Source organism: Plectropomus leopardus, chromosome 18 (genome assembly GCF_008729295.1).
Source record: "Plectropomus leopardus isolate mb chromosome 18, YSFRI_Pleo_2.0, whole genome shotgun sequence".
In the NCBI taxonomy this organism is placed as follows: domain Eukaryota; kingdom Metazoa; phylum Chordata; class Actinopteri; order Perciformes; family Serranidae; genus Plectropomus; species Plectropomus leopardus.
In genome coordinates, this window is record NC_056480.1 from 17,426,153 (window position 1) to 17,448,844 (window position 22,692).

Consider the following 22,692-nt stretch of genomic DNA (forward strand, 5'->3'; position numbering starts at 1 on the left):
GAAGATTTCAGGCTGTAAAAGCAGTAAATCACAGGGGTAAAATCCCTTGTTAGCCTCCTTGTTTATTCTGTGACTTTTTAGAGCTCTGTTTGTGTTAGTCTACAGTATGAACTACAGTGTGTTAATCATGTACATGTGTCTATGCATGAGACTCACATTTAACCCTTTGAAACCTGAGTAAAAATTTCTAAAATATTGGAAGAAGGCAGTGAGTAACTGTAGAAGAAATTATCCAATATTTGCAGGAAAATTTGTAAATAAATAAAAAATAAATAAAAACCAAAAGAAAATTCAACTGAAATAGCCTGAAAATTAGTAAAAAAAAAAAAAAAAAAAAAAAAAAAAAAACTAAATACATAAAAAATAAACGAAAGTAAAAAAAAAAATCCAAGAGCATTAGTCAAGAAAGAAAGAAAAATAAAGTTTAAAAAAATGAGCTTTTGTTTTACTTTCTATTTTTCATTTTCAATAATGTTGAATTTGGATTTTTTTTCTTTTCAAAATTTGAGGTTTGGAGTATTTTTTTCCACCAAAATAATTTTAACTGCTTTGAACATATATATATATGTATATATATATTGCTGTGTGTGTGTGTGTGTGTGTGTCCCTAATAATCTTGAAGTTTAGTATTGGGTATTTTCACTTTTAATATGCTACTTTAAGTACCATTTCCTGATTATACTTACTTACTTGATTACCTTTTTCAAAGCAGGACTTTTACTTGTAACAGGGCATTTTCATTGGGTGGTATTAGTATTTTCACTTTTAAGTGAAGGGTCTGAAAACTCCTTCCACTACTGCCTTTAAAAGATTAAATCCATGGGATTTCATTTTTAAAAAAATTAATTAAACAACAGCTGGCATTAAATGGGTGCAGTTATACAATTCAACAACAGCTGGACTTTTAACTCCTCATATATCACTCCGCTCTCAGCTGCTCTACCTGTTAATTAGGCCTACATTAACGGTCGGGTGTTATCTACTTTAGGTTGCAGTGTGACAGACTGCTCTGTGTGTCCCTCTGGATTTGCCATATAGCAGGGAAAAAAAGTTGTGGGGGGAACTTCCACTCTTTTTGGGGGTCATGCATGTGTGAGAGTTTTGGTAAGGGAAAGTAAAAAGGGCAACAGTTGCTGTTGGAGCTGTCACACCGTCTTCCGTTCCGTCGGTTTATTGTTTTATTAGTTATCCAGTTAGGCGAACCGAGGACGCTCGGTTACATTGGTGGCAGCGGTGTTCTTCAACAAGCCGCCATGAGGACTTTTCTGTGGAGTTGTGGAGCCATTACCTGAGCTGTTGTTTTTAGCTTAGCTGCCTCAGTATAGCTAGCTGGCTAACCCAATACAGCACGTCAAGACTATGCACAACTATGTTACAAAGATGTGGCGTGGAGACGAGGGCCCTTTTAAAAGCCGGGACATTGATGTCTGACAGTCTCAGGGACTCTAACCTGCCCTCTCCCTTCACTGGCGTCAGGAGCCAAAGTTTCCTCAGCTGGGTGAGGCAGCTTAAGGTGGCTCTCAGTGTGTGTGCGGGAGGCGGCGGACACTGCGGTCATGAGCCGGTAAGGATTTTTACTAGTGGCCTGGACAACTCCAGAGAGACACAACCTATTTCAGTGGAAAACCCACAGATAATTGTGATACTAAGAAGCTGCCCTGGGCATAGCATATAAACCTAACTAACACAAAGTAGCTAGTTAGAAAAAGTTCTGTGTTGCTAGGCAACAGCTATCACTTCCAGCAGAGCCCTTTAAGAGATTTTTCTAGTGCACTAACTTTCAGGTTGCAGGACTATGTGTGTCGGTGGAGCTAAAAAAAATCATTAGATGAACAAAAAAATTGTTAATCTGTTGTCGCGTATTACTGTAAACTAATAAATGATGCTTGTGGAACTGTTGTATAAAAGCAATATCACAGTCGAGATCGTGCTGTTGCACTGTGTGGCTGTCATCATCTTCGGCATTACAGCCTGTGAATCACAGCCGTGATGGTATACAGTACCACAGCACTTCCTGTCATTTGATATTGCTTAAACATGCAAACAAGACTATTAAAATCTCAGTCAAAGAGGCAGCAAGTAAGACAGAGTTTAAGGGTTACATTGAAGAAATATATATACATATAAATATAAATATAAATATATATATATATATATAGAGAGAGAGAGACTTCAAGAATAAAGTCATAATATTATGAGAAAAATGTTATAAAATTACGACAAGTAGTAGTTTTACAAGAAAAAAGTGGGAATTTACCAGAATAAATTTGTAATATTACCAAAATAAAGTCGCAATTTTATGAAAATAAAGTTACATTTTTACAGAAATAAACTTATTGCCAGCAAATTATAAAACAGGCAAGAGCACAAACAGCCTTCTTGGCAACCACTGTCCCTGAGGTCATGCCGTGCCACATATAGTCAACAGGTAACCTGTTCTCCTCTCTTTTATAGTTTGCTGGCTATATGTTTATTTCTGTAATATAATATCCCCTTTCTCATAAAAATACAACTTAATCTCGTTAAATTCAGATTGTTTTCTTGTAAAATTACAATTTTTTTCTTGTAAAATTACAACTTTTTATTCTAGTTATGTTACGACTTGATTCTCAAAAAAATGAAGACTTATTTTCTTGTAAAACTGGTTGAAAAGTTGATTCTTGTAATATTATGACTTTTTTTCTCATAATATTATGACTTTATTCTCAAAATTACAAGTTTATCCTAGTAATAGTCTGACTTTTATTCTTGAAATCTAACTTTAAGTTTTTTTAAACATTGCCCTAAACCTCCATCGTAAAACAAGAACAGCAGTCCCCAAAACAGAAGCCTCTCTCCTCTGAGCTTTTAAGCAGCTCCTTCTCATGTGCACCTTGTTAGGCCATACAGCACACATGGGCAGAGCTGCAGGAGAGAAAAGGGACAACATCACAGAGCACATAAAGCTTAACAGGTCATACCAGAAAAACTAATACTGTAGATGCAACATTAAGTGAGTTAAGTTTGCAGTAGTGCTTGAAGAGTGAGAACACCAGCATCTAAACTGACAGAAATGACTCTTGCAGTTAAGTTAAGCTGCTGAATATATATCAGCTGACCAACCAATTAGTTAACCTGCAAACTGATATCAGTAGTGCATTTCCTGGGTGAATGTCTGGTCACTCATGTTTTATTGTTTGTTTGGTGTGTGTTTTTGTGAATTTCTGGCTACCATCTTTTTGGATTAGGAAAACTGGTGATCACTGGTTAGAAATATTCTTTTTTGTTGTGCAAGAAACAGAATATTTTTCGAGTCTTTGAAGATTTTGAAAGTATGCTCAGAACAGCAGTTGTCAGTGAAGTTTATTTGGGCTCAAAACATGCCAGATAAAAGACACTCACCTACAGATACTGACTAAACAAGACTTACTTTATTCAGTTAGTATCCATCTAGTTCAAACACAGAAAGGAGACAGCGTGTTATTCTCTTTGAATCCCTTTATAGTTTCTTCTGCACTTCTCCCTCATGTTGTTACTGTATTATTCATTTTGTGAGGGGTAGTGCTTCTATCCTCTTTCAGGGTGAGAACGTGCTCACCTCTTGCAGCACGCACTTCTATTACTTTAGGCAATTCAAATTAAACTTCGAACATAGTTCCCACAATGTGACCTCCTCCACTGTGGTTAACAGCTGTAGGCTGCAGTGGCTCAGCTCTTTTGTTCTCTGACTATATCCTGGATGAAAAGCACCCTCTCATTCTAGATGGATCAGTTGAAGGTGAAGTTATCCTTCCCGCTGTACTCATTCATCAAAAATAGGCTGTGTTGACATGAAAAGAGTAATTGACAGGCTTTTAGGTGGAGTGTCCGTGTCCCTCAGTGACACTCAGGGCCTCTGAAGAGCTCTACTGCCCTGCTCCACCTGCAAAGTGCTTACAGTGTGTCCTCAGTATGCCCTCACTTGTCAGGTTTTTCGAGAATTGCCCCGGTGTTTTGGTTTTTTTTTTGCAAGGGCGCGAAAGACAGTTTAATTTTGGAGTCACATTTAAACTGAAATAGTACTCACTTGGAAATATGATTACATTTTCTGGGAATCATGTTTCTATATTGGTGCATGAAAGCACATTTAGTTCAACATTTTACTTAAAATTTGGCTGAAAGGAAAAGAATTGACACACATCTGTGGGTCTATAGATGACCTGGCTGTCCTCTTTATCTTGTTATGGTCCTGAATTATAGAGGAAATCACATAATACATTTGGCAATATTACAAAGCAGATTCTTGCTTACCTATATTCAAAGAAAATGTGAGAAAAAGTGAGTGGTTTAAAGTAAACAACTACTCAAATAACACCAGCTGAATGTCTTATTTTTGCTGACATCCAGTGGTTAAACTTTCCAGATCATTTCAAAGGATTAATGGCTTGAAATAGGTTCAGAGGATGCCACATTCTTGCTGCCACTAAGGCTACATCCACATTACAGGGCTTAATGCTCAATTCAGATTATTTCCCCAGATCCGATCTGTCTGCCAAGACTGTTCACATTCATGCAGTGACCCAAATCTGACATCAGTATGAATATACCTCTGCCCTTAAATGCCTCACATGCAACCAATAACATGTTTGAAAAACAAAAATTAATGGCATAACAATGCAAGCTTCATCTCAGAAATGGACTCAGTGGGAAGGTGCGATGACAAAATCCTGCGCACAAAAATTAGCCTTGATGTGGAGGGCTTCATGAAGGACCCATTCTTTCAAACTGTGGGATATCTAGGTACAATATTTATTTTAGTGCCTTACCAAAACACTGTCGTGGCATATAGGCAAGCTGCTCGCAGTTGGGGCTGGTGTGCACCGGGCTAGCAAGTGGGGCAGCGTACTGCAAGAGTGGTACAACCTTGGCAGCCTTCTGTAATAATGATGAGATAAAACTGTGGATGTTTGGGAAAGTCGCATGTGAATTCCAATAATCTCACAGTGGTCGTGTGGTCAGTGATCAGTTATGTATCAGATTTAGTACGCATATAAAAGTGGCCCAGATCTAATTGAAATACACTAGATTTTTGTTTCTGCAGGACTCTGAATAAAATCAGATCTGTGTCACATGAGAACAAAAAGTCAGATTTGCTTGTAACCACAAAGCCTAGATCTCAGACAAGAATCTGCAATTACTTCAAAATTCGAATCCAGTGAGAAATTAACTTATCAAGCTGTTTGTAGACTTTGGTCCCATTATCCAAGCAGGGCGCACGTTTGAGGGTCAATCCTGTGATAATTTCTACCCATAAAGAGGTCTGTTGTTGCAGATCACAGCCAGGTGTACAAGTATTACAGCCTGCTCAAAGTTGATAAATGTCCTATAGGGCTTTGTCCATGTGTCTCACAGTCAAGGCCAATAAAATCTTTAGATTAAGGGTGACATCATCCACAAAATACAGTGAATGAGTCAAAAATATATTAATGGAGAATGTATTTGATACCTCACAGTTTGATTGTAAAAATATAACAACTTAAATTTGCAGAGTTTCATAAATGTTTCTTTTGTGGCCAACTGAGCAGAGAGATTTTTCACAGATCTTTGCAGGTCTAAACACCTAAATCGGCTTTCTGAATGCAGAAACACAACCTTGAACATGCTCTTAAGAAAAACATCACTTTTCTGTACTCTTAACTCCTCTGAGATATCACCTTGCCCACTTGTGTGTGTGTGTGTGTGTGTGTGTGTGTGTGTGTGTGTGTGTGTGTGTGTGTGTGTGTGTGTGTGTGTGTGCGTGCGCTCACGTAAGTGTGTCTGTGTGTGCAGCTCCTAAGCAAACCACTGAGTGGCAGCGTTGCCCCACAGACCAACATCGCACTGCTACTGTAGATTCAGATAAGACCCACCGGCACTTTGAAACCGCTGATCTGCATCTTCATTTGCATTCACTCTGTGTCGACTGAGGGAATGTGTGCTGATTCAACATGATGCTGTGATAATTGATATTGTTATCATGTAGCTATCTGGGTGATCGCTGATGATCTCGGACGCATTTAATGCTTTGCAGGGGAGGAGATAAGAGCTGGGATAGTGCACAGGTGTGTGTATGGGTGTGTGTGTGCAGGATGAATAAGATGTGATCTGCAGTTAATGCTTTGCAGGGTTGATGGGATGATATGTTTGCATACTATATGTGAAAATTTTGTGTGTGTGTGTGTGAGAGAGAGAGAGAGAGAGAGAACTGCTTGAGTGGATTGCCTGCTGGCAGCTTCATTACTGCCTCTTTAAGTAAGACTATAAAGTGTTTTTTCGCTGACCCAAAACAGATGTAATTTCTCTCTCACTTGCTCCCACTCTGCCCTCCCTTCTGTCTTTAATACACACACAAACACATGCATGCATGCACACACACACACACGCACACGTCTCCTGAGACGCCTTCATAGCAGATGAAGGTTTTTATAATTAGTGGAAAACCCACACAGTGCAGAGAATTGACTGCATTTTCACATAAAACCCAATTCGGTTTTTAATCATTTTTTGACAAAGCTTTGATTCATCTGTTTGTTTACTTTCAGTAACAAAGAAAAGATGGTGAAGACACAGGAGTGCTAAAACAAGCTATAATAATCTATAGAATCCGGATAATCTGATGGAGTTTATGCATCTATTGTTCATCCTCAATACCTACAATTACTCTATATTTGGTTTTCAAGTTTTTATGCTCTTTAATGTCTTTTACTCTCTACAATATTAAGAGTCCCCCCACTCTTTCCCTCTCTCTTTGTGCTGTTGCTTTTGTGTCCGCTCCTCTCTGTGAGTCAGGTTAAATGGCTTTCTATTCAGGATTGAGAAATGTCATCACTTTGTATGTGTGTGTGCAAGAAAAGAGTTTATGAGAAACGACATTGTAAAGGGTCACCTCACCCAAATCACAGAAAAGATTTTAAAAAAATATTCCCAATTTTAACATAAAGGTATCTAGCCATGAATTTTACATTTATTTATATGAATTTGTTTTTTCTTTTTCTTTTTTTATGATTTGGATTTTTCCATCTCCTTTGTGTTGGAATTGTAACAATGGCCCTACCTACTGTAACGTCAACCACTGGTTTGTAGAACACGTTTTGAAGCCTTGACTTGACACTATCAGTAGCTAGCCTGTCTCTCAAAGCAGCCGCATCTTTAATTATGTGTAACTTTTTAGTAGAATGTAAATGGGTGAGTTGTATAAAAATTCACCACTGTACAAATGACGCAAATGTGGAAATTAGCTATTGAGATCGACACGTTTTTTTTTTTTTTTTGGTACCAGGCTGTAAATATGTTTATCATATCTTAACTCAATAAATTTCACACACACACACACACACACACACACACACACACAAAGTGATAATGTCACAGATTAACTCTCACTTCTTCCATCTGCCTCGTCTTCCTCCTTCTCTCCTTCTTGTCCTCCTTTTGCTGCTGTCATTTAGTTTTTCACCTGCGGTAACATCGCTCTCTCTTTATCTTTACCCCCCTCCTTCAGCCTCCTCCCTTGGCTTCCATATTGATTTACTCAGTATCCCGTGGTCACATTCTTGTGGTGAAGGTTTCCGGCTGAAAACTGATGACATTTACCTCCTAGTCACCACATGGCTCATTTAAGCCCCACAAAACAGCGCACTAGCTTATACAGTGCATGCCGCTGCTGTGAAAGTTAAAGGATGATTGCAGACATTTTGAACGTTGGATGGTGTAATGAGCTACTCTGCTATATCTGAGAAGCATAATTCAAAGGCCTGAGTGCTTTTGATAACTGTATAAACACAACTATGAACATGATGTTTGATATTCGTTCCCAAACTTTCTCTTTGTTCTCTGTAGACCGAATCACTGACGTTATGCCAACACAACCGGGTAGACAATTGTAGACAATTGTTTTGATATGTGAAACTTCTCTCCGTTGTCATTTTCAGCAGTAATGTTTTGAGGTACAGAGGTAAAAACCGTGGTCAGACCTATCTGACATTTCAGCTGTGCCTCTTTTATATACTGTGTGGCTTTGCTCACATGTTTGATAAACCAAATCTAAAGGCACAGAATCTAAGCAGTGTGTTGATGTGGATAGCTTCCACAGCAAAATATTTCTGCCAACTGAAAAATCAATATATTTCTAGCTATAAGTGTATTCTTTATATGGAATATTTGCACTGCTTTACCTTACACGTTAACCAATTGAGGCAGTGGTAGACCAGCAACTCGGAAATAAGTTGTTTTTTTTTCTTCAACACAGTCTGATGGCTTTGAGAAAACAGCTTTCGTGTCCTTTCAGAGACGGCTGTCTGGCGTCAAGCTAAAATGCTGAAAATATAAATAAATTTAAATATAGCTTACGCCTAAACTGATTTTTTATTAGGTGGGTCTTTTCTTTCAGTGGCAAAAAACGTGTCATTTGAGACAGCATTTATGTTAGCGCTGTTCAGTTTTCTGTACGTGAAACAGAGATTTATAACAGGAAGTTCTTGTAAATAGACATTGATATTCAGTCTATTTTCATGCCAACTCTACTTTGCCATTCTTCCATTGGTCCTTGTTACCATGGAGATGTCTTGGATCCAAGGTGGGCTTTACTTGAAGGAAAAGAGTGTGACAGTGAAAGGTAATGAGAGACTGTTTTGTAAGGTCAAATAAGTAGAGCCCCTGTACACACACCCACAGTCATGTTTTCATCCCATTCGGATGAGATTAAATTGCCTTATTCATTTCATTGATACCCTTACCATGACTTGCCTAACGCGACTACCCTGTGAAAAGATAGAGGTCCGCACACCGGGAGCTCCCCTTAAAGGACGTCATTCTGCGAAATAAGTGAAGTTTTGAGCCAGACACTCTTCCTCAGACTTATACGTTTTCTAATGAGTCGCCATCTTAAATACATGTCAACAATCACGTAACTCAAAAAACAGCTGAGGTCATTCAATCTCGGGTGAGGTAGTAACCGAGTACCCTAACATTAAACTAACCGTACCCTAACTTTATGTATCATCCCATAGAGATCACGCTGTAGGGTCACAACGAAGCCCCTTCTTTACACGGAGGGTAGAGAGCCCCTGAATCTCATTATTTTCCCATTTTGCAGATATTTATAACTGCTGTTCTTCTTTGAAAAGCCACTAATTGCTAACAGCTGTTTTTTAAATATCCCACAATGTGGTCACCAACATAATATGTGATCAAAAGGTCAAACGTCCAACCCAAGGTCATGTCTTTCAGGCTTTACATTTTACCTAGTTTTGGCACTGTTGCTACCTTTGGTCCCAGCTCAGAGGCGAGACGACTCTATCCCCCTTTTCCATTATTGGTCGTTATAAACAAAACGGCAAGGGGACATAATTTATATTCCCGCTTTGAACAGGCAGTGTAAATGCAGCTTTTAATCCAGATCTTTAGCCTAAAATTTAATGATTTAGGAAGACAAACAGAAAGAGAAGTCTCCACAATGTGACTGTGACAACAACTTTGTCCTTACAGTACACGTGTAAACACATACACACACACACACTCACACACAAAACAAAAAAACATATCTGAGGGCAGGGTAGAAACACCTGTGGAGAGGAAAGTGGGGACCCAAAGGCAGCACCCTGCTTTCACCCAGTGGTGCTGGAAGGAAGGAACCCAAATTTACCAACATGGGTGGGAGGCATCACACACACAGCACATGCACATAGACACACACACACACACACACACACACACACACACGCCGCAGGTGTGCAACTATTGGGAGGGGCACACCACAGCGGGACCACCGTCTGTGAGGCTTAGAGGGATGATAGTCATGCATGTGAAATTACAAGCAGGGTTCTTCTCTCTTTCCTCATGTCGTCCTGAAAATACATTTCATTGGCTTAGATTATAATAAACAATAAAAATTCAAATATCTATGATTAGGAATCAGTGTGTATTCACATAATTTAAGGATTTGAGTCAATTGTGCAGCTTTCTTGCCATGATAGAAACAAAACATTATGCAATACATGATGCAAGAGCTCGAGCCAGAACAATCAATTCACTCGTGACTCTATTATAAACTTCAAATGCCACTCAGACGCCTGTTTGCAGACTGTAATTGTATTCAGTCTAATAAAAATAACTTAATGTTCTCTTCCTGGTGAAAAGATTAATTTATTTTATTCCTCATGTTAATTGACTTGAGAGCTTATATAAACACTTTATTATATCATTGCCTGCTGATGCTGAAGTCAGTGTGAAATTGCATTACCATTCTCTCATTTTTTCCCCCTTCTTTCCGTTTAGTCACTCGCTCCCGCCACTGTAGACTTACGACTGGCTCTCCGGCTGAGGGAGTTAATGTGTTCGAGAGCCAGCTGTCCCTCAAATAACACACTCAATAATTCATATTGCACAAGCACACACATGCTGATCTGTGTGTGTGAGTGTGTGAGTGTGTGAGTGTGTGTGTGTGTGTGTGTGTGTGTGTGTGTGTGTGTGTGTGTGTGTGTGTGTGTTAAGATGCAGGTCACTTCAACACTTTTTGTGTAAACTCGGCAAAGGAAGTTAAAGGAAGTGCTGACCAGTCTTGGACGCAGAATTGTTGCTTGCTAAGGAGGCAATAAAACAATGTATGTGTGTGTGTATCCGTAAGAGATAGAGTCACAGTAGGTGTGTGTGTGGGTGCGTGAGGAAAGCAATAGAAGGGAGGCTATGTCCTCTTTACTAATGGAAATCAGATCTCTCATGTGTTGAGCCAGCAGAAGTAGAGAGGTAGATCCATCATGTCAGACTGGGGTCAAAATCGCAGGCCGACCTTCACTCACACACTCCAAGTAATTTCCCCAAAATGCTCAGATTGGCCACCTCTTTAATTTACAAATGGAAACGAATGCAGGGATTAGATATCAGTTTGACAGACAAGAGAATGGGTGGAAGCGCTTAATATGTCTAGATTTGCAAACTTGTGTTTTGTGGGCCAGCTGCAGTGTCTTGCTTGGGCATGTTGTCTTAAAAATTGTTTATTGCTCCCACTGCTCAACAGCTCATCTGTTTTTTTTTCTTTGCTTTTTTTAGCTGCTTTGGGTCAAGCCGATGCCCAAGTCTCATTGAAGCAAGTCTGGAATCAAGCCCAAGGTATGACAAACATCTTCATAAGCAAGTTGCAAGTCAACTGCAAGTCTTGAATATCTCTGAATGCTGATCATTAAAATGTCACACTATAGGGACATTTTGTCCTTTCATAGGTGTGTTAAGTTACTTATAGTAAATATACTGTCAAATGTGAATAATTAAGCAATATTACACGAGAGCACCTCGGTCTTGTGTTATCACGGTCGTGCCAACAATGACGGTCAACCTCACTCTCAAGCGTAATTTTGCGATTCTACAACAGTCACCAGCAAAAAAAAATAGATAAAATCAAAATGTAATTATATTGTGGGAAAAGGTCACTGTCAAAATAAAACACTTTTTCTAGTGTTGTCTCCAGACAATGAGTCACGTCAATAGACCCCTTTGACATCTAGTGTAAGAATTTGGGTGGAGTAGCACACTAAAAACTGACTCACCGGCTGGTCTTTTACCACATCCTAACACAAACACAAACACACCAGGCTGGAGTTCATCGTCTTCTCTTTCTGCTCTGCTGCTTTAACAGGCAGCAACTACCCCACCCACCCCCCACCCCCACCCCTCCTCACCCAACCCTTCCCTCTTTCCTCTGCTCTCCTCTCGTCCACCCCCACAAGAGCCTGATGATGTGCAGGCTCCACAGAGCAGGACTTTCAAACGATATCATTACCATTTCAAAGAACCTGCTGCTGCCTTATGGACCTGCAAGCTGTGGCATGTTATATGGAGCAGGACGTTGTTTGCCACTAACTAAATCACCACCTTGCATCTTTTTATCTAAATGACAACCAACTACATGCTACGCCTTTCTGAGTCTGTTGCTTGTGTCGTTTCAATTAGGGAGTAGGCATCAATGCAGCGTGTATCTGCAGCTGTTGCAGGGCATCGCTACCACTTGGATTTCAAACAAAAGCTTTGTTTTTGCTTCTGTCAATTACATGTCAGATATAGCGCAAAGCCCAACAGGGAGAGCAGAATCACATGCAGGCCTCTGAGGATAAATTTACACTGAGCAAGAGTCCAACACTTTACAGGACATGATTTGAATTTGATTATGTATTGCCCAAACAGGCGAGGAGGGCTCCCGTACGGTGCAGAAGGAAATCTGTCAGCACACCAGCTTGAGGTTTTCTCATTTAAATACTGCTGAACACAAACACACAGACTTAAGCGCCCAGCGGTTTCTGCTGCAACATTAATATCCTCATTTATCCTCTTATGCACAAATGTCAACCTTTGTGAGCCTCCATCCTTGCCTCTCCTTTTCTCCCCGGTAAGTCACCCTGCACACCTTCACCGGCTCCCTCCCTGTTTCTGCTCCTTTGTATTTGCTTCCATGCCTTCTCCCCATTCATTCCTCCACAGGCCCTTTCCCTCCTGTCTGCATTCCCCTCACTCTTTCACTCTGCTTTGTGCAACTCATTGTATCCAGCTCCCCTCCTCCTCCTCCTCTTCCTCATCACCCTCCCTCTCTTCCCTTATCCTGCGTCCTGCATAGATATTGCACATTTCTCCACCACATCTGCCTCTCTCTTGTTTTGTTTCACTGTCTTTATTTCCCTCCTCTCTCTGCTTGGGGATCCTCTAGTGACATCATCACTCCTACAGTTACCATGGTTTCGGGGGAAAGGGGCCGTAATAACTGTTTGGATCAAACAGACAAGCTCGGTGCTGTTGCATCTCAAACACAAAGAAAACTAGTGAGGCTGAAGGCATTCAAAGGAATTGGTCTTTATTACAGGATCCAGACATAGTGTGTGGGTTTAGATGAAAACATTACACGTGTGTGTGTGTGTGTGTGTGTGTGTGTGTGTGTGTGTGTGTGTGGGGTCAGGTTAGGTCAGTGATAATGATGGGTCTGTGTGAATGAACAAGTTATCGTCGTACAGGTCTTCATCCAGGTCGCCCTCCTCTTCAGTGAAATAGGTTGGGAAAGGAGGGTTGAGCAGAGTGGACTTCCTGGTTGGCAGCACAGTATCTCTTATCTGAAACACACAAAAACACACATGCTTTCTTTGTAATGACAGTGAGGTAGGGTGATTTGGAAAGAAATCAAATATCACAATGTTTTTGACCAAATGCCTCGATACTGATATTGCAGTGATATAGTAGAGTTAACAATTGGTGCTTTCACAAATTATTTACACAATGAGATTTTTGCTAAATAATCATTAGTACTGTGGATTTATAAGAGCTAGGAAATTACATCATTTTATTGTAATACAGCGTGTGAAACCAGGAAGAGACAAAGCTTACTATATTACTTTTAATTAATTATATTTACAAAATCGAAGACAATATCTAGTCTCACATCACGATATCCATGTAATATCGATATACTGCCCAGCCCTACTGTAAGGACACTCTTGTTATTAATCACTTATCAATTAAATGACACAAAACGTGTCTAGTTGCTAAAAACTTTGAAAATCATTATTGCTAAAAAAAAAAAAAAAGCCTGTATTTTCCATCTCCAATTATTGCTTCTGTCTTTTATTTAATTCTGATAAAATATCTTTGGGTTTTGGACTGTTGCTAAAAACAAAACAAGCACTTTAGAAATGTCACCTTGGGGACTGAAAAATGTGTTACGAGCATTTAACACTATTTTTTCTATTCTCACATTTTTCAAATCTAATTAGCAGTTCTCAAACTTTTTCTGTCATGCCATCTTTCAGAAGCAGAAAACATTTTGGCTTATCTTTTAATCTTAAAAATAAATTAAATTTGAAAATATATGGTTAATTGCAGCCGTTAGTTAATCAATAAAACATAGCTGTTCCTCATTTACATAGGGACAATAGGGCTGCACACAATAATAAAAACAAACGGCAATAAGCAAACATTATTAACCTGCATGTGTGCCCTTAAGGGTGACATAAGTGGATCCAGGTGTGTGTTTGTGTGTGTGTGTGTGTGTGTGTGTGTGTGTGTGTGTGTGTGTGTGTGTGTGTGTGTGCGCGCGCGCGTGCACGAGCGAGATAGCTGAGCAGGGTGAAATGCAATGCACATTTGTATTCATTATCGCTTGTCTGCAAAACAAATAATAGTCTGTGTGTGTGTCCGCACGCATACACACAAGGCAAACGCAACATGCTGAGTATGGAGATGGATGCTCTGGATATTACTAACATCATTAAGCTGCGCGCTCCCATTCTCTCAGAAAAACACACAAACACACACACACATGCATACACACACACACTGCTGATCCAGCACCGTGTCAATGAAGATGGATCGCACTGTCTTCAAGGTGTGATGGCGTTTTTACAGGTGCAAGGTCAAACTCATCCCTGTCAGAACACTAAGCACGCTGAGGTTGACCTTCGACTTTACTTTTCACTTTGAGTGTGTGCGTATGATTATTTTTACCTTCAACAAGCAGTTTTTGTGGCCGGGGACAGAGCCGTTAACGTACAGCACGTTGTACTTGGTATTGACCCTCCATACCTGAGAGAGAGAGAGAGAGAGAGAGAGAGAGAGAGAGAGAGAGGAGGCAGATGAAACAGTATTGAACTGAAATTGCAGTCAAGGACGAACAAGATCAAAACCACAACTGTACGTGTTGTCTTGAGTGTCTGTACCTTCAGTCCGTAAGCTGTGACGTAGATGTTTCCCAACATGCCCGGCATCTTTTTCCCTTTCCAGACTTTGGCTGGATCCTAGACGCAGATGATAAAAGACACACACGCTCACATTACTGGATTATGGGAAGCCAACTGTTCATGTTTGGCATGCATGAGCATCTTATGCTGTGTGTGTGTGTGTGTGTGTGTGTGTGTGTGTGTGTGTGTGTGTGTGTGTGTGTGTGTGTGTGTGTGTGGCATCGGTAAGGGGTTTCAAGGCGTAATGAAGCGATGGGGGTTCAAAGGTCAGCCAGCCAGCCACGGCCAAACCAAAACTCATCGCAGACCAGGGTCTCTTGGACCTGGAGGGGTAAGACAGACACACACACACACACACACACACACACACACACACACACACACACACTCAGACATACACGAGCATCTTATGCTGTGTGTGTGTGTGTGTGTGTGTGTGTGTGTGTGTGTGTGTGCGTGCGTGCGTGCGTGCGTGCGTGCGTGCGTGCGTGCGTGTGTGTGTGTGTCTTACCCCTCCAGGTCCAAGAGACCCTGGTCTGCGATGAGTTTTGGTTTGGCCGTGGCTGGCTGGCTGACCTTTGAACCCCCATCGCTTCATTACGCCTTGAAACCCCTTACCGATGCTACACACACAAACAAAATGTGCCAAATTCATTCAGATATTTTCAAGCATACTGACTTGTTGCCTTAGAGGAAAACAGCCTAACAAGAAAGGTTTGGACTTTCTTGTAAAGTCAAAAACTGATCTGTCGTTAGAATGCGATGCTGGAGCTAAAACATGGAGAGCCAAGAGGAAGTGCCAGCGAAAAGGGAAAGCTGGCAGAGCAGAACTTACGATTTGGCTGTGACGTCCACATACTGGCCTGGACGGAAATGTGCTGCATACAGAGGAGTGCCTGATCACACAACAAACAAAAATCTAAATTAATAATATCAATTGTGTAGCGTGGAAAATACAGTAAATTTATATATATTTTTAGAGGACCTATTAGATAGATAGATAGATAGATAGATATACTTTATTGATCTCAAAACTGAGAAATTGGGGTGTACCAGCGCCATACAGTAAAAATTATGCTTATCTATTTTGAGTTCACGTTTACATACTTTAATATTTAAAAAAAACAACAAAAAACTTATTTTCCGCAGTGTTCATGCTGTAACAAGTGTATGCACCCTCTGTCTGAAATGAATAATTTTATTGCCTGTCTCTTTGAGACCACCTCCTGAAAAAGCCCAGTCTGCTCTGATTGGTCAGTGTTTTCAGGTATTCAGTATCTTGGCATCACTGCACTATCATTACAACCAGTGGCACTTTGTAGCGGGAAAAATCGCTACTGAGAACATCAGAACCAAAATTTTCCAAAATATGATCTGAAATCGGGGAGAAATTAACAACCGCATCAGTAACCAAAACTGCATGTTTTATTCAGTATGTAGTTACATGTGGCAGTGCAGGCCAAGTTATGTAAACACTTGCAGTAGTGTGCCTGGATCAGATGACCATATAAGGAAAGTTGGGAGAAGTTTTTATGGAGGGATTTTCTACCAACAACGGATTTCCTGGGTAAGGTTAGGAAAAAAGCCATAGTTTGGGTTAAAACGAATAGATTTCAAACAGAAAAAGCTTTTTTTGGAAAAAGCCTACAGGGAAAACTTCTCCAAAATGCTCATGAGCTAATGTCAACTTAAGTAGAAATTAACTTCGGAAACAGACTATTTAGAATGGACTGAGGGCTGTGGGTTTTGCTTACAGGGATTACGTTTACATGTCATTTTTTGAAACTTTTGCCACATTTAATATGAACATCGGGCATTGTAACATTATATATATATAATAGAAAATAAGACATAAACAGTTCCCTTTTATTATAAGCTAATGCATATGTGTACCTGGCTTTATGAGGGCGTTGTCCGAGACTTTAAAGGTGGTGAGTTTCTGTTTTGGAGGTACCCCTGCATTCCTGAACATCTCCATTTCCTCTTCAGACCTCTGTCAGGCAGAATGATGGAAAGAGAGATAATTGTGAGGATGGAGGGAAAGGAAATAAAGTGGTAAAAGCAGTTGGACTTTGGCATTTTAAAATTAACCATGGGCCTGTTATGACTGTACGGGAGCCAAAACACACACACGGGCGTACGCACGCACACTTGGCAGTGAGCATCTCTGACATTTGCTTTCACTCGGCTCGCTCTCATCTCAGCCCCTCCAGTCACTCTAAACTCTCTCTCCCTTTCAACAGAAGGGTGAAAATCAGCCTGCCAAAGCTTCTCACTCCAACAAACTCTGCCTGACTGGAGAGTGATGTGGCTGTGTGAGATGGATCCGAAACAACTTCACATTCCACACCGGCCCATCAAGCATCCATCAATGAATAAATTACACTTTGATTTATTCATCCTTGTTTATCTTTTTTAACCTTAAAAGATGGATGTAACATATTAAAAAGGAAAAAATCCTCCTCATACATACCAAGAGGCGATCTCCTTGGAAAAAAAATCTCAAACTGTCTCTTGAGAAGCACGTTAAAGCTCACAGAATAAACTGAAGAGCCAGTGTTGCTGTCACCTCAGGTTATAGAGGTCAGAGATGCAGTCTGAGGCGGTGATGGGAGTTCATTACGAGCATGAAAGACACATTTCAAATGTGCTTCTCACTGTAAGTGGGACGTAGCAGCGATGAAATGCCGTTTATTTCAACATCTAAGATGAAATATACTCACTGATGGTTGGGTATAATTTCCTGGCTACAGATCTGTATTCATAAAAGGTCCTAAAACTGGGAGGCCTGATATGAGCTCAATGCTACAGGGAAATGACAAAATTCAGTTATGCTTCCATAAAGCTGTCACACTGATTAGATTTTTTTTCCGCATGATTATGAAATGTAGCCAGAACTAAAATGAGCAAAAATGGACGTTGTAGTGTGATAAAGTATTTGGCACCGGCGGCTCTGCTGGTGTTGAGAGCAAAGTGACTGGCATGATTACATATTAGGACTGCAACTAATCATCATTTAAATTATCGACTAATCAGTTGATTATCTTCACGATTATGCGATTAACTGTTTAATGTATAAAGTGTCAAGGAATTGTTAAAAATGCTAATCACAGTTTCCAAAACCCAAAGTGACAGATTTAATTTCCTTCAATTTCCTCCATTCAAAACTCCACACTCTTCATTTAGTATCATAAATGACAAAGAAAAGCAGCAAATTCTCACATTAAAAAGCTGAAACCAGCATTTTTTGACATTTTTGCTTTACAAATCACTGAAATGATTTATTGATTATCAAAATAGTTGCAGAATAACTTAACTTTGATCGTTTTTACAATTTAACAATTAATGGACCATATGTTGCAGCTCCATTAGATGTGATATTCTCAAACGTTAAAATTCAGCATGAACTGAACGCTGCAACGAGTTAAGATTTTTTTTTTTAATCAAAAAGGCACACTAGTTTTTGTGAAGTCAAAATCGTGATGTGAAAGAGTTGTCACCGCTCTGCCTCAAACTTGATCAAAGTTCAAAGAACTGAATAAATACTGACGTACAGCTGCAGCCATACTCTGTTTGAAGCCTACATGACATGCCCCCTTCAAACGACCCGTTCATAAGACAAACCCACATACGTGACTGTGATTTGAACTCTGCTACTGTCTCTGTCTCGTGTAGTGAATAAATAGTACTAATGATCCACTTATTAATTTACTTAATTCATTACACACGAAGATAAGAGTCACCTTTTAAGTAGGGATGTAACCTAAAAACTTCTCCCCACCCTAACTTTAACCACTTCTCTTTTAACCTTAGACTTTAAAGATTCTAAATGCTAACTTGCTTCCACTTCTGTACCAATGAGCAAAGAAGGCTTATTGTGGACAGATGATAGGAGGGTCACGTAGCTACTCCGGCAGCTGCAACTATACCTACATTACGCCAATCGGCTGATTGGTCTGACGATGACAAGCTTCTTGGGTCAAAGGCCAACATTTCTAATTTTCTTAAATTTTCTGAGACTAAAAGTTGAGTAATGTTACTAATTTCTCAAACTATTAGGGGAAGAAAATAAATAAGCACACAATAATTAGATTTTTGTGCTGGCAGAGCTGCTGATTATCAGTACTGTTGCCCCATTACTAAACACACACAAAATGTTGTTTTTAATGATAATATTTCATCATAAAAATGTCATGTATACAAAGAAGCTTTTCCAACTCATTTTAAAAACTTTTATTTTTGCTTTGGGTGAGATGGTGTAACTTTTTAGAAAAATGACAAATCCCCACCCTTGAATAAAAAGTTGAATTCAGAGGCAATAACATACCACAGCTGAGTTCAGTGCTCAGGGATTTTGCTGCTACAGCCTCGCTTTGTCTGGTACGACCAGTAGCCTAATGATGGCTAACACTGGCAAACTTTAGGTGAATATAGATGTATAACATATATCCCACTCCACCAGACTAATATATCAAAACTAGCATCCAGGTGTGTTTTTTTCGGGTTTTTTCATGTTTGCTTGGGCCTCTTATGGTGTAACAAAGAAGGGGTACTTCAGTTTTCCATGATCATTCTAACAGGGTTATTACTTTTAAAAAAACCAAATGATATCTTTGTTTTGCTAAATTTTCATTTTTAACCTGCGATGACTATTTTTGACACCATTTGGTCTCCTGAGGGAAATATCTGTCTCTTCAGCAGATAAATGCTCCACTTTATACACCAGCTGGTGTTTAACAGTATCTATCTACTGTTTGGTGCAGATCAGTTGGAGCACAGTGGCTTTTTCACTGAAAACACCTGCCTACTGTGTCTTTCTGCCAACACACACAATTTCACAACTAAGATAAAAACATCAGACATATTTTTGATTTTAGCAGCCATTTCTTACATAGAATGGTGATACGTTTTTCCCTCCAACCACAAGGGCAGCAGTGTGTCCGTTAAATTCCTCCTTGGACAGGTGCTTTATTACATGGCAGTCTTGCACCTGGAATCAAGAACAGAGGCTAGATTAACAAAAGTCATAGCCTGATTGCAGTTTTCACTGTGCTTGTTTCCTCCTGACCTATATAACCACCTACATGACCAACATAAAAGATGTGCACAATTAGATGAAACTCCCTGGTGTAAAACAGTTTAATAATGGGGCCACTGGCTAACACAAAAGACGTGACTATCTAAGAAAATCAGACGACAAGAAAAGCAGAGGAAAATAAAGCAAAAATCAAGCCTGTGCTCTGTACCGCATTGTGACGCACTATTACTTTCACTTCAGAAAGAACATGTGCCAAGGTGGTGGGAGTACTTCACCCTCAGAGTAAATTTAAATGTTCTACTTTTCATCTAGCACAAACTGTTCCTATATCCTCTGAAAAGAAACAAATGACTAAATGTGAAAAAAGTGAATCAGCAGATGGGAGTAGAACCTTCTGTATGGCCTTGAGTCTGATATAAAGTAGAGGTGATGACAAATTAAGAAAAAATGTCTGACTATTGCCGTTGACATTTTAATGAAATTGCAATAAGAGTTTGTTATGCTACCCACTACAGTATGTCGTTATCAATATAGAGCAGAGTGAACACACATCAGTGGTTTGCCATCAATTTGCCTCGCTGACAGATTAGTCGATGAAATTAAAGCGTGATCTGAATAAACCTGTCAGTGAATATCTCCTCTTTGCACCTTGTATGATCAAAGCCTGCAGGTGAGATTTCAAGGTGTTCAATATTTGCTATTGTTCCCCCGACACTCGACAGAACAATCCAATTTATCTAACTGCTTTTCTGACCTGCTGGTCATTTCATTATGGATGACAAACGCTCGTCATCATTCCTGTAGAATATGCGCAGCTGTTTTGATGCAAAGCTAAGGCACTACAGAAATGGTAACAGGTGTCTTTGTGTGTCTGTGTGCTACCTGCAACATGGTTGCTACAAGTCTTTCTCCTGTTTTTGTCCAGATAGGAGCCATACCCAATTTGACTGCTACCAACCCAACTCTTCGACTACCTGGGAGGAGAGATAGATGAAAAGACGGTTAAAATGCGAACCCACAGGAGGAGTCATGATGTAAGCAACTCTCACTAATCATGAAACTTACCCTCTGTCCACTCATGACGCTGCCAGGGCTCATCTTTGAGCGGGTTGAGCTTTTCATCTGTTTGTCTCCTGTATTCTTCTGCCATGTTCTTCCTCATGTATTCCTGATTATCTTTTGTGAGGTGCTCCTCAAACCACGTGGTGGTTTTTACTGTCCTAAAACAACCCACCACATGGGCAGGACTGCAAGAAAAACATAGGGAATGAGGAATCATTATCTACTTGGAAGTCCATCATTTATGCCCAGAACTAGACTAATAATCAGGCTCACACAGAATCTGTGTACAACTCTGCACATAAAAAAAAAAAAAATCTATCACGTTACAGGCACAAAAAAAATTAATTTTGCTGAATTTTGCATATTTTCATTCAATATCACCACTAAAAATTGAAAAAAATAAAACATGTAGAAATATGTTATTAATAATAATATTAATAATAACATGCTGATTTCTTTAAGGTTTGCTAATAATGGCCGTGTCAGTGGTATGAGTATATGCAGTATATACTAATTTATTTTAGGGCTGCAACAAGCAATTATTTTGCCCTATTTTATAACTACATTTTCTTAAATATATGTAGAATAATTAATCAATTATTAATTATAATAATACATTTGAGTCAATGAAATGTCAGAAAATAATTAGATATGCCCATCGCAATTTCCCAGAGTACAAGATGAGAACTTCAGAAGCCTTTTCTTTGTCTGACAAACAGCCCCAAACTCAAACATATTGAGTCTACAATGGTACCAGGCTGTATCAAGCAACAAGCTGACTTGAGATGTTTTCACATTTACCTGTAGTTAAATAACTAATAATAAAATTGCTCCTTTTTATTTACCAAGGATCACCATTAACAATGTATGCATTTACTAAAAAACCTACACTGGAAGTGCCTTGCTGCTTCAGACTTAATACTGCTCTGCCGCTGTAGTTTATAAAGTCAGTTAAGTCACTGTAGTGTCCTTGCTGATGAGTAACCATTAAGTCACACATTCACACGGACAGTTTGTGCATCTTATGTGCATAAATGGCACTGCTTAATGACGAGCCAAAGACAGAATTAAAAAAGTTACACAGGAATAAACCTCGATGAACTTTGTCATATTTAAGTCTGCCCACGTCTGCTTGCAGATGGCTATCATCACATTACTCATTTGTTACTGTAGACGTGGACTGTGGAGTGGTTCATCAGTTTTGTCCTTTATAACAGAGTACAAATTAACATGAAGTATTTCACATGTAGAACCGGTAATCTACAAAAATGTTTGAATGCAATGAAATACTACACAACATCCAGGATAACTTGTCACCAACAACTGAAAAACACAGATTTGGAGAAAGCGCAGAAAATGTTTTTTGCAGCTAAGTTATAAGCTGAGTTAACATTATTTATAAGTCACTCTGCAGCAGATTCAAGCAACCGTTAGCGTTACTTTCCGATGAGAAAATGATAACACTGGCGTGTGTAAATTAGCGAATTAAAGGCCCATCTCAAAGAGAGCAAAGGACAAAATTAAACTGCAAAACTGTGTAGTTATTTTAACCAAAACCGCGTTGTTTAGCAAAGCTATATACCGCAGTTTCCTTAATTTATCCTACATAGGAAACCTAGCCAGTTAGCATTAGCTACCTTTCAGCCGCTGCTCGGAGACAAATGAGTCGATTTCCCCGCTGAAGAAGAAAACGACCGCTCCACGCCGCCATTGCGCTCTTTAATTTATAGACTTACGCATAAATATGAAAACTACACAGTCTAAAGGTGCATGGAGAACCACAACCATGGATCTGTTATGGCCACAACACATCAACCATGCCTTCTGTCCTTAATGTCACCCTGGCTACTTCCGGTACGTGATAATAACAGTTCCGCTGCGCAGTGT

At 39.6% G+C, this 22,692-nt stretch overlaps 1 protein-coding gene across 1 annotated transcript; it reads right to left on the reverse strand.

Annotated features, from left to right (window-relative positions):
• Nucleotides 1-12,807: 12,807 nt before the first annotated feature.
• On the reverse strand, nucleotides 12,808-22,643 carry mrpl3 (mitochondrial ribosomal protein L3). The gene is made up of 10 exons (XM_042506616.1): nucleotides 22,443-22,643; nucleotides 20,809-20,990; nucleotides 20,626-20,717; nucleotides 19,597-19,695; nucleotides 16,599-16,698; nucleotides 15,541-15,601; nucleotides 15,217-15,328; nucleotides 14,685-14,762; nucleotides 14,473-14,550; nucleotides 12,808-13,085 (listed from the first exon to the last, which is right to left on the reverse strand). The coding sequence occupies exons 1-10, from the start codon at nucleotides 22,514-22,516 to the stop codon at nucleotides 12,936-12,938; spliced, it is 1,026 nt and encodes a 341-aa protein (XP_042362550.1). The 5' UTR covers nucleotides 22,517-22,643; the 3' UTR covers nucleotides 12,808-12,935.
• Nucleotides 22,644-22,692: the final 49 nt, after the last annotated feature.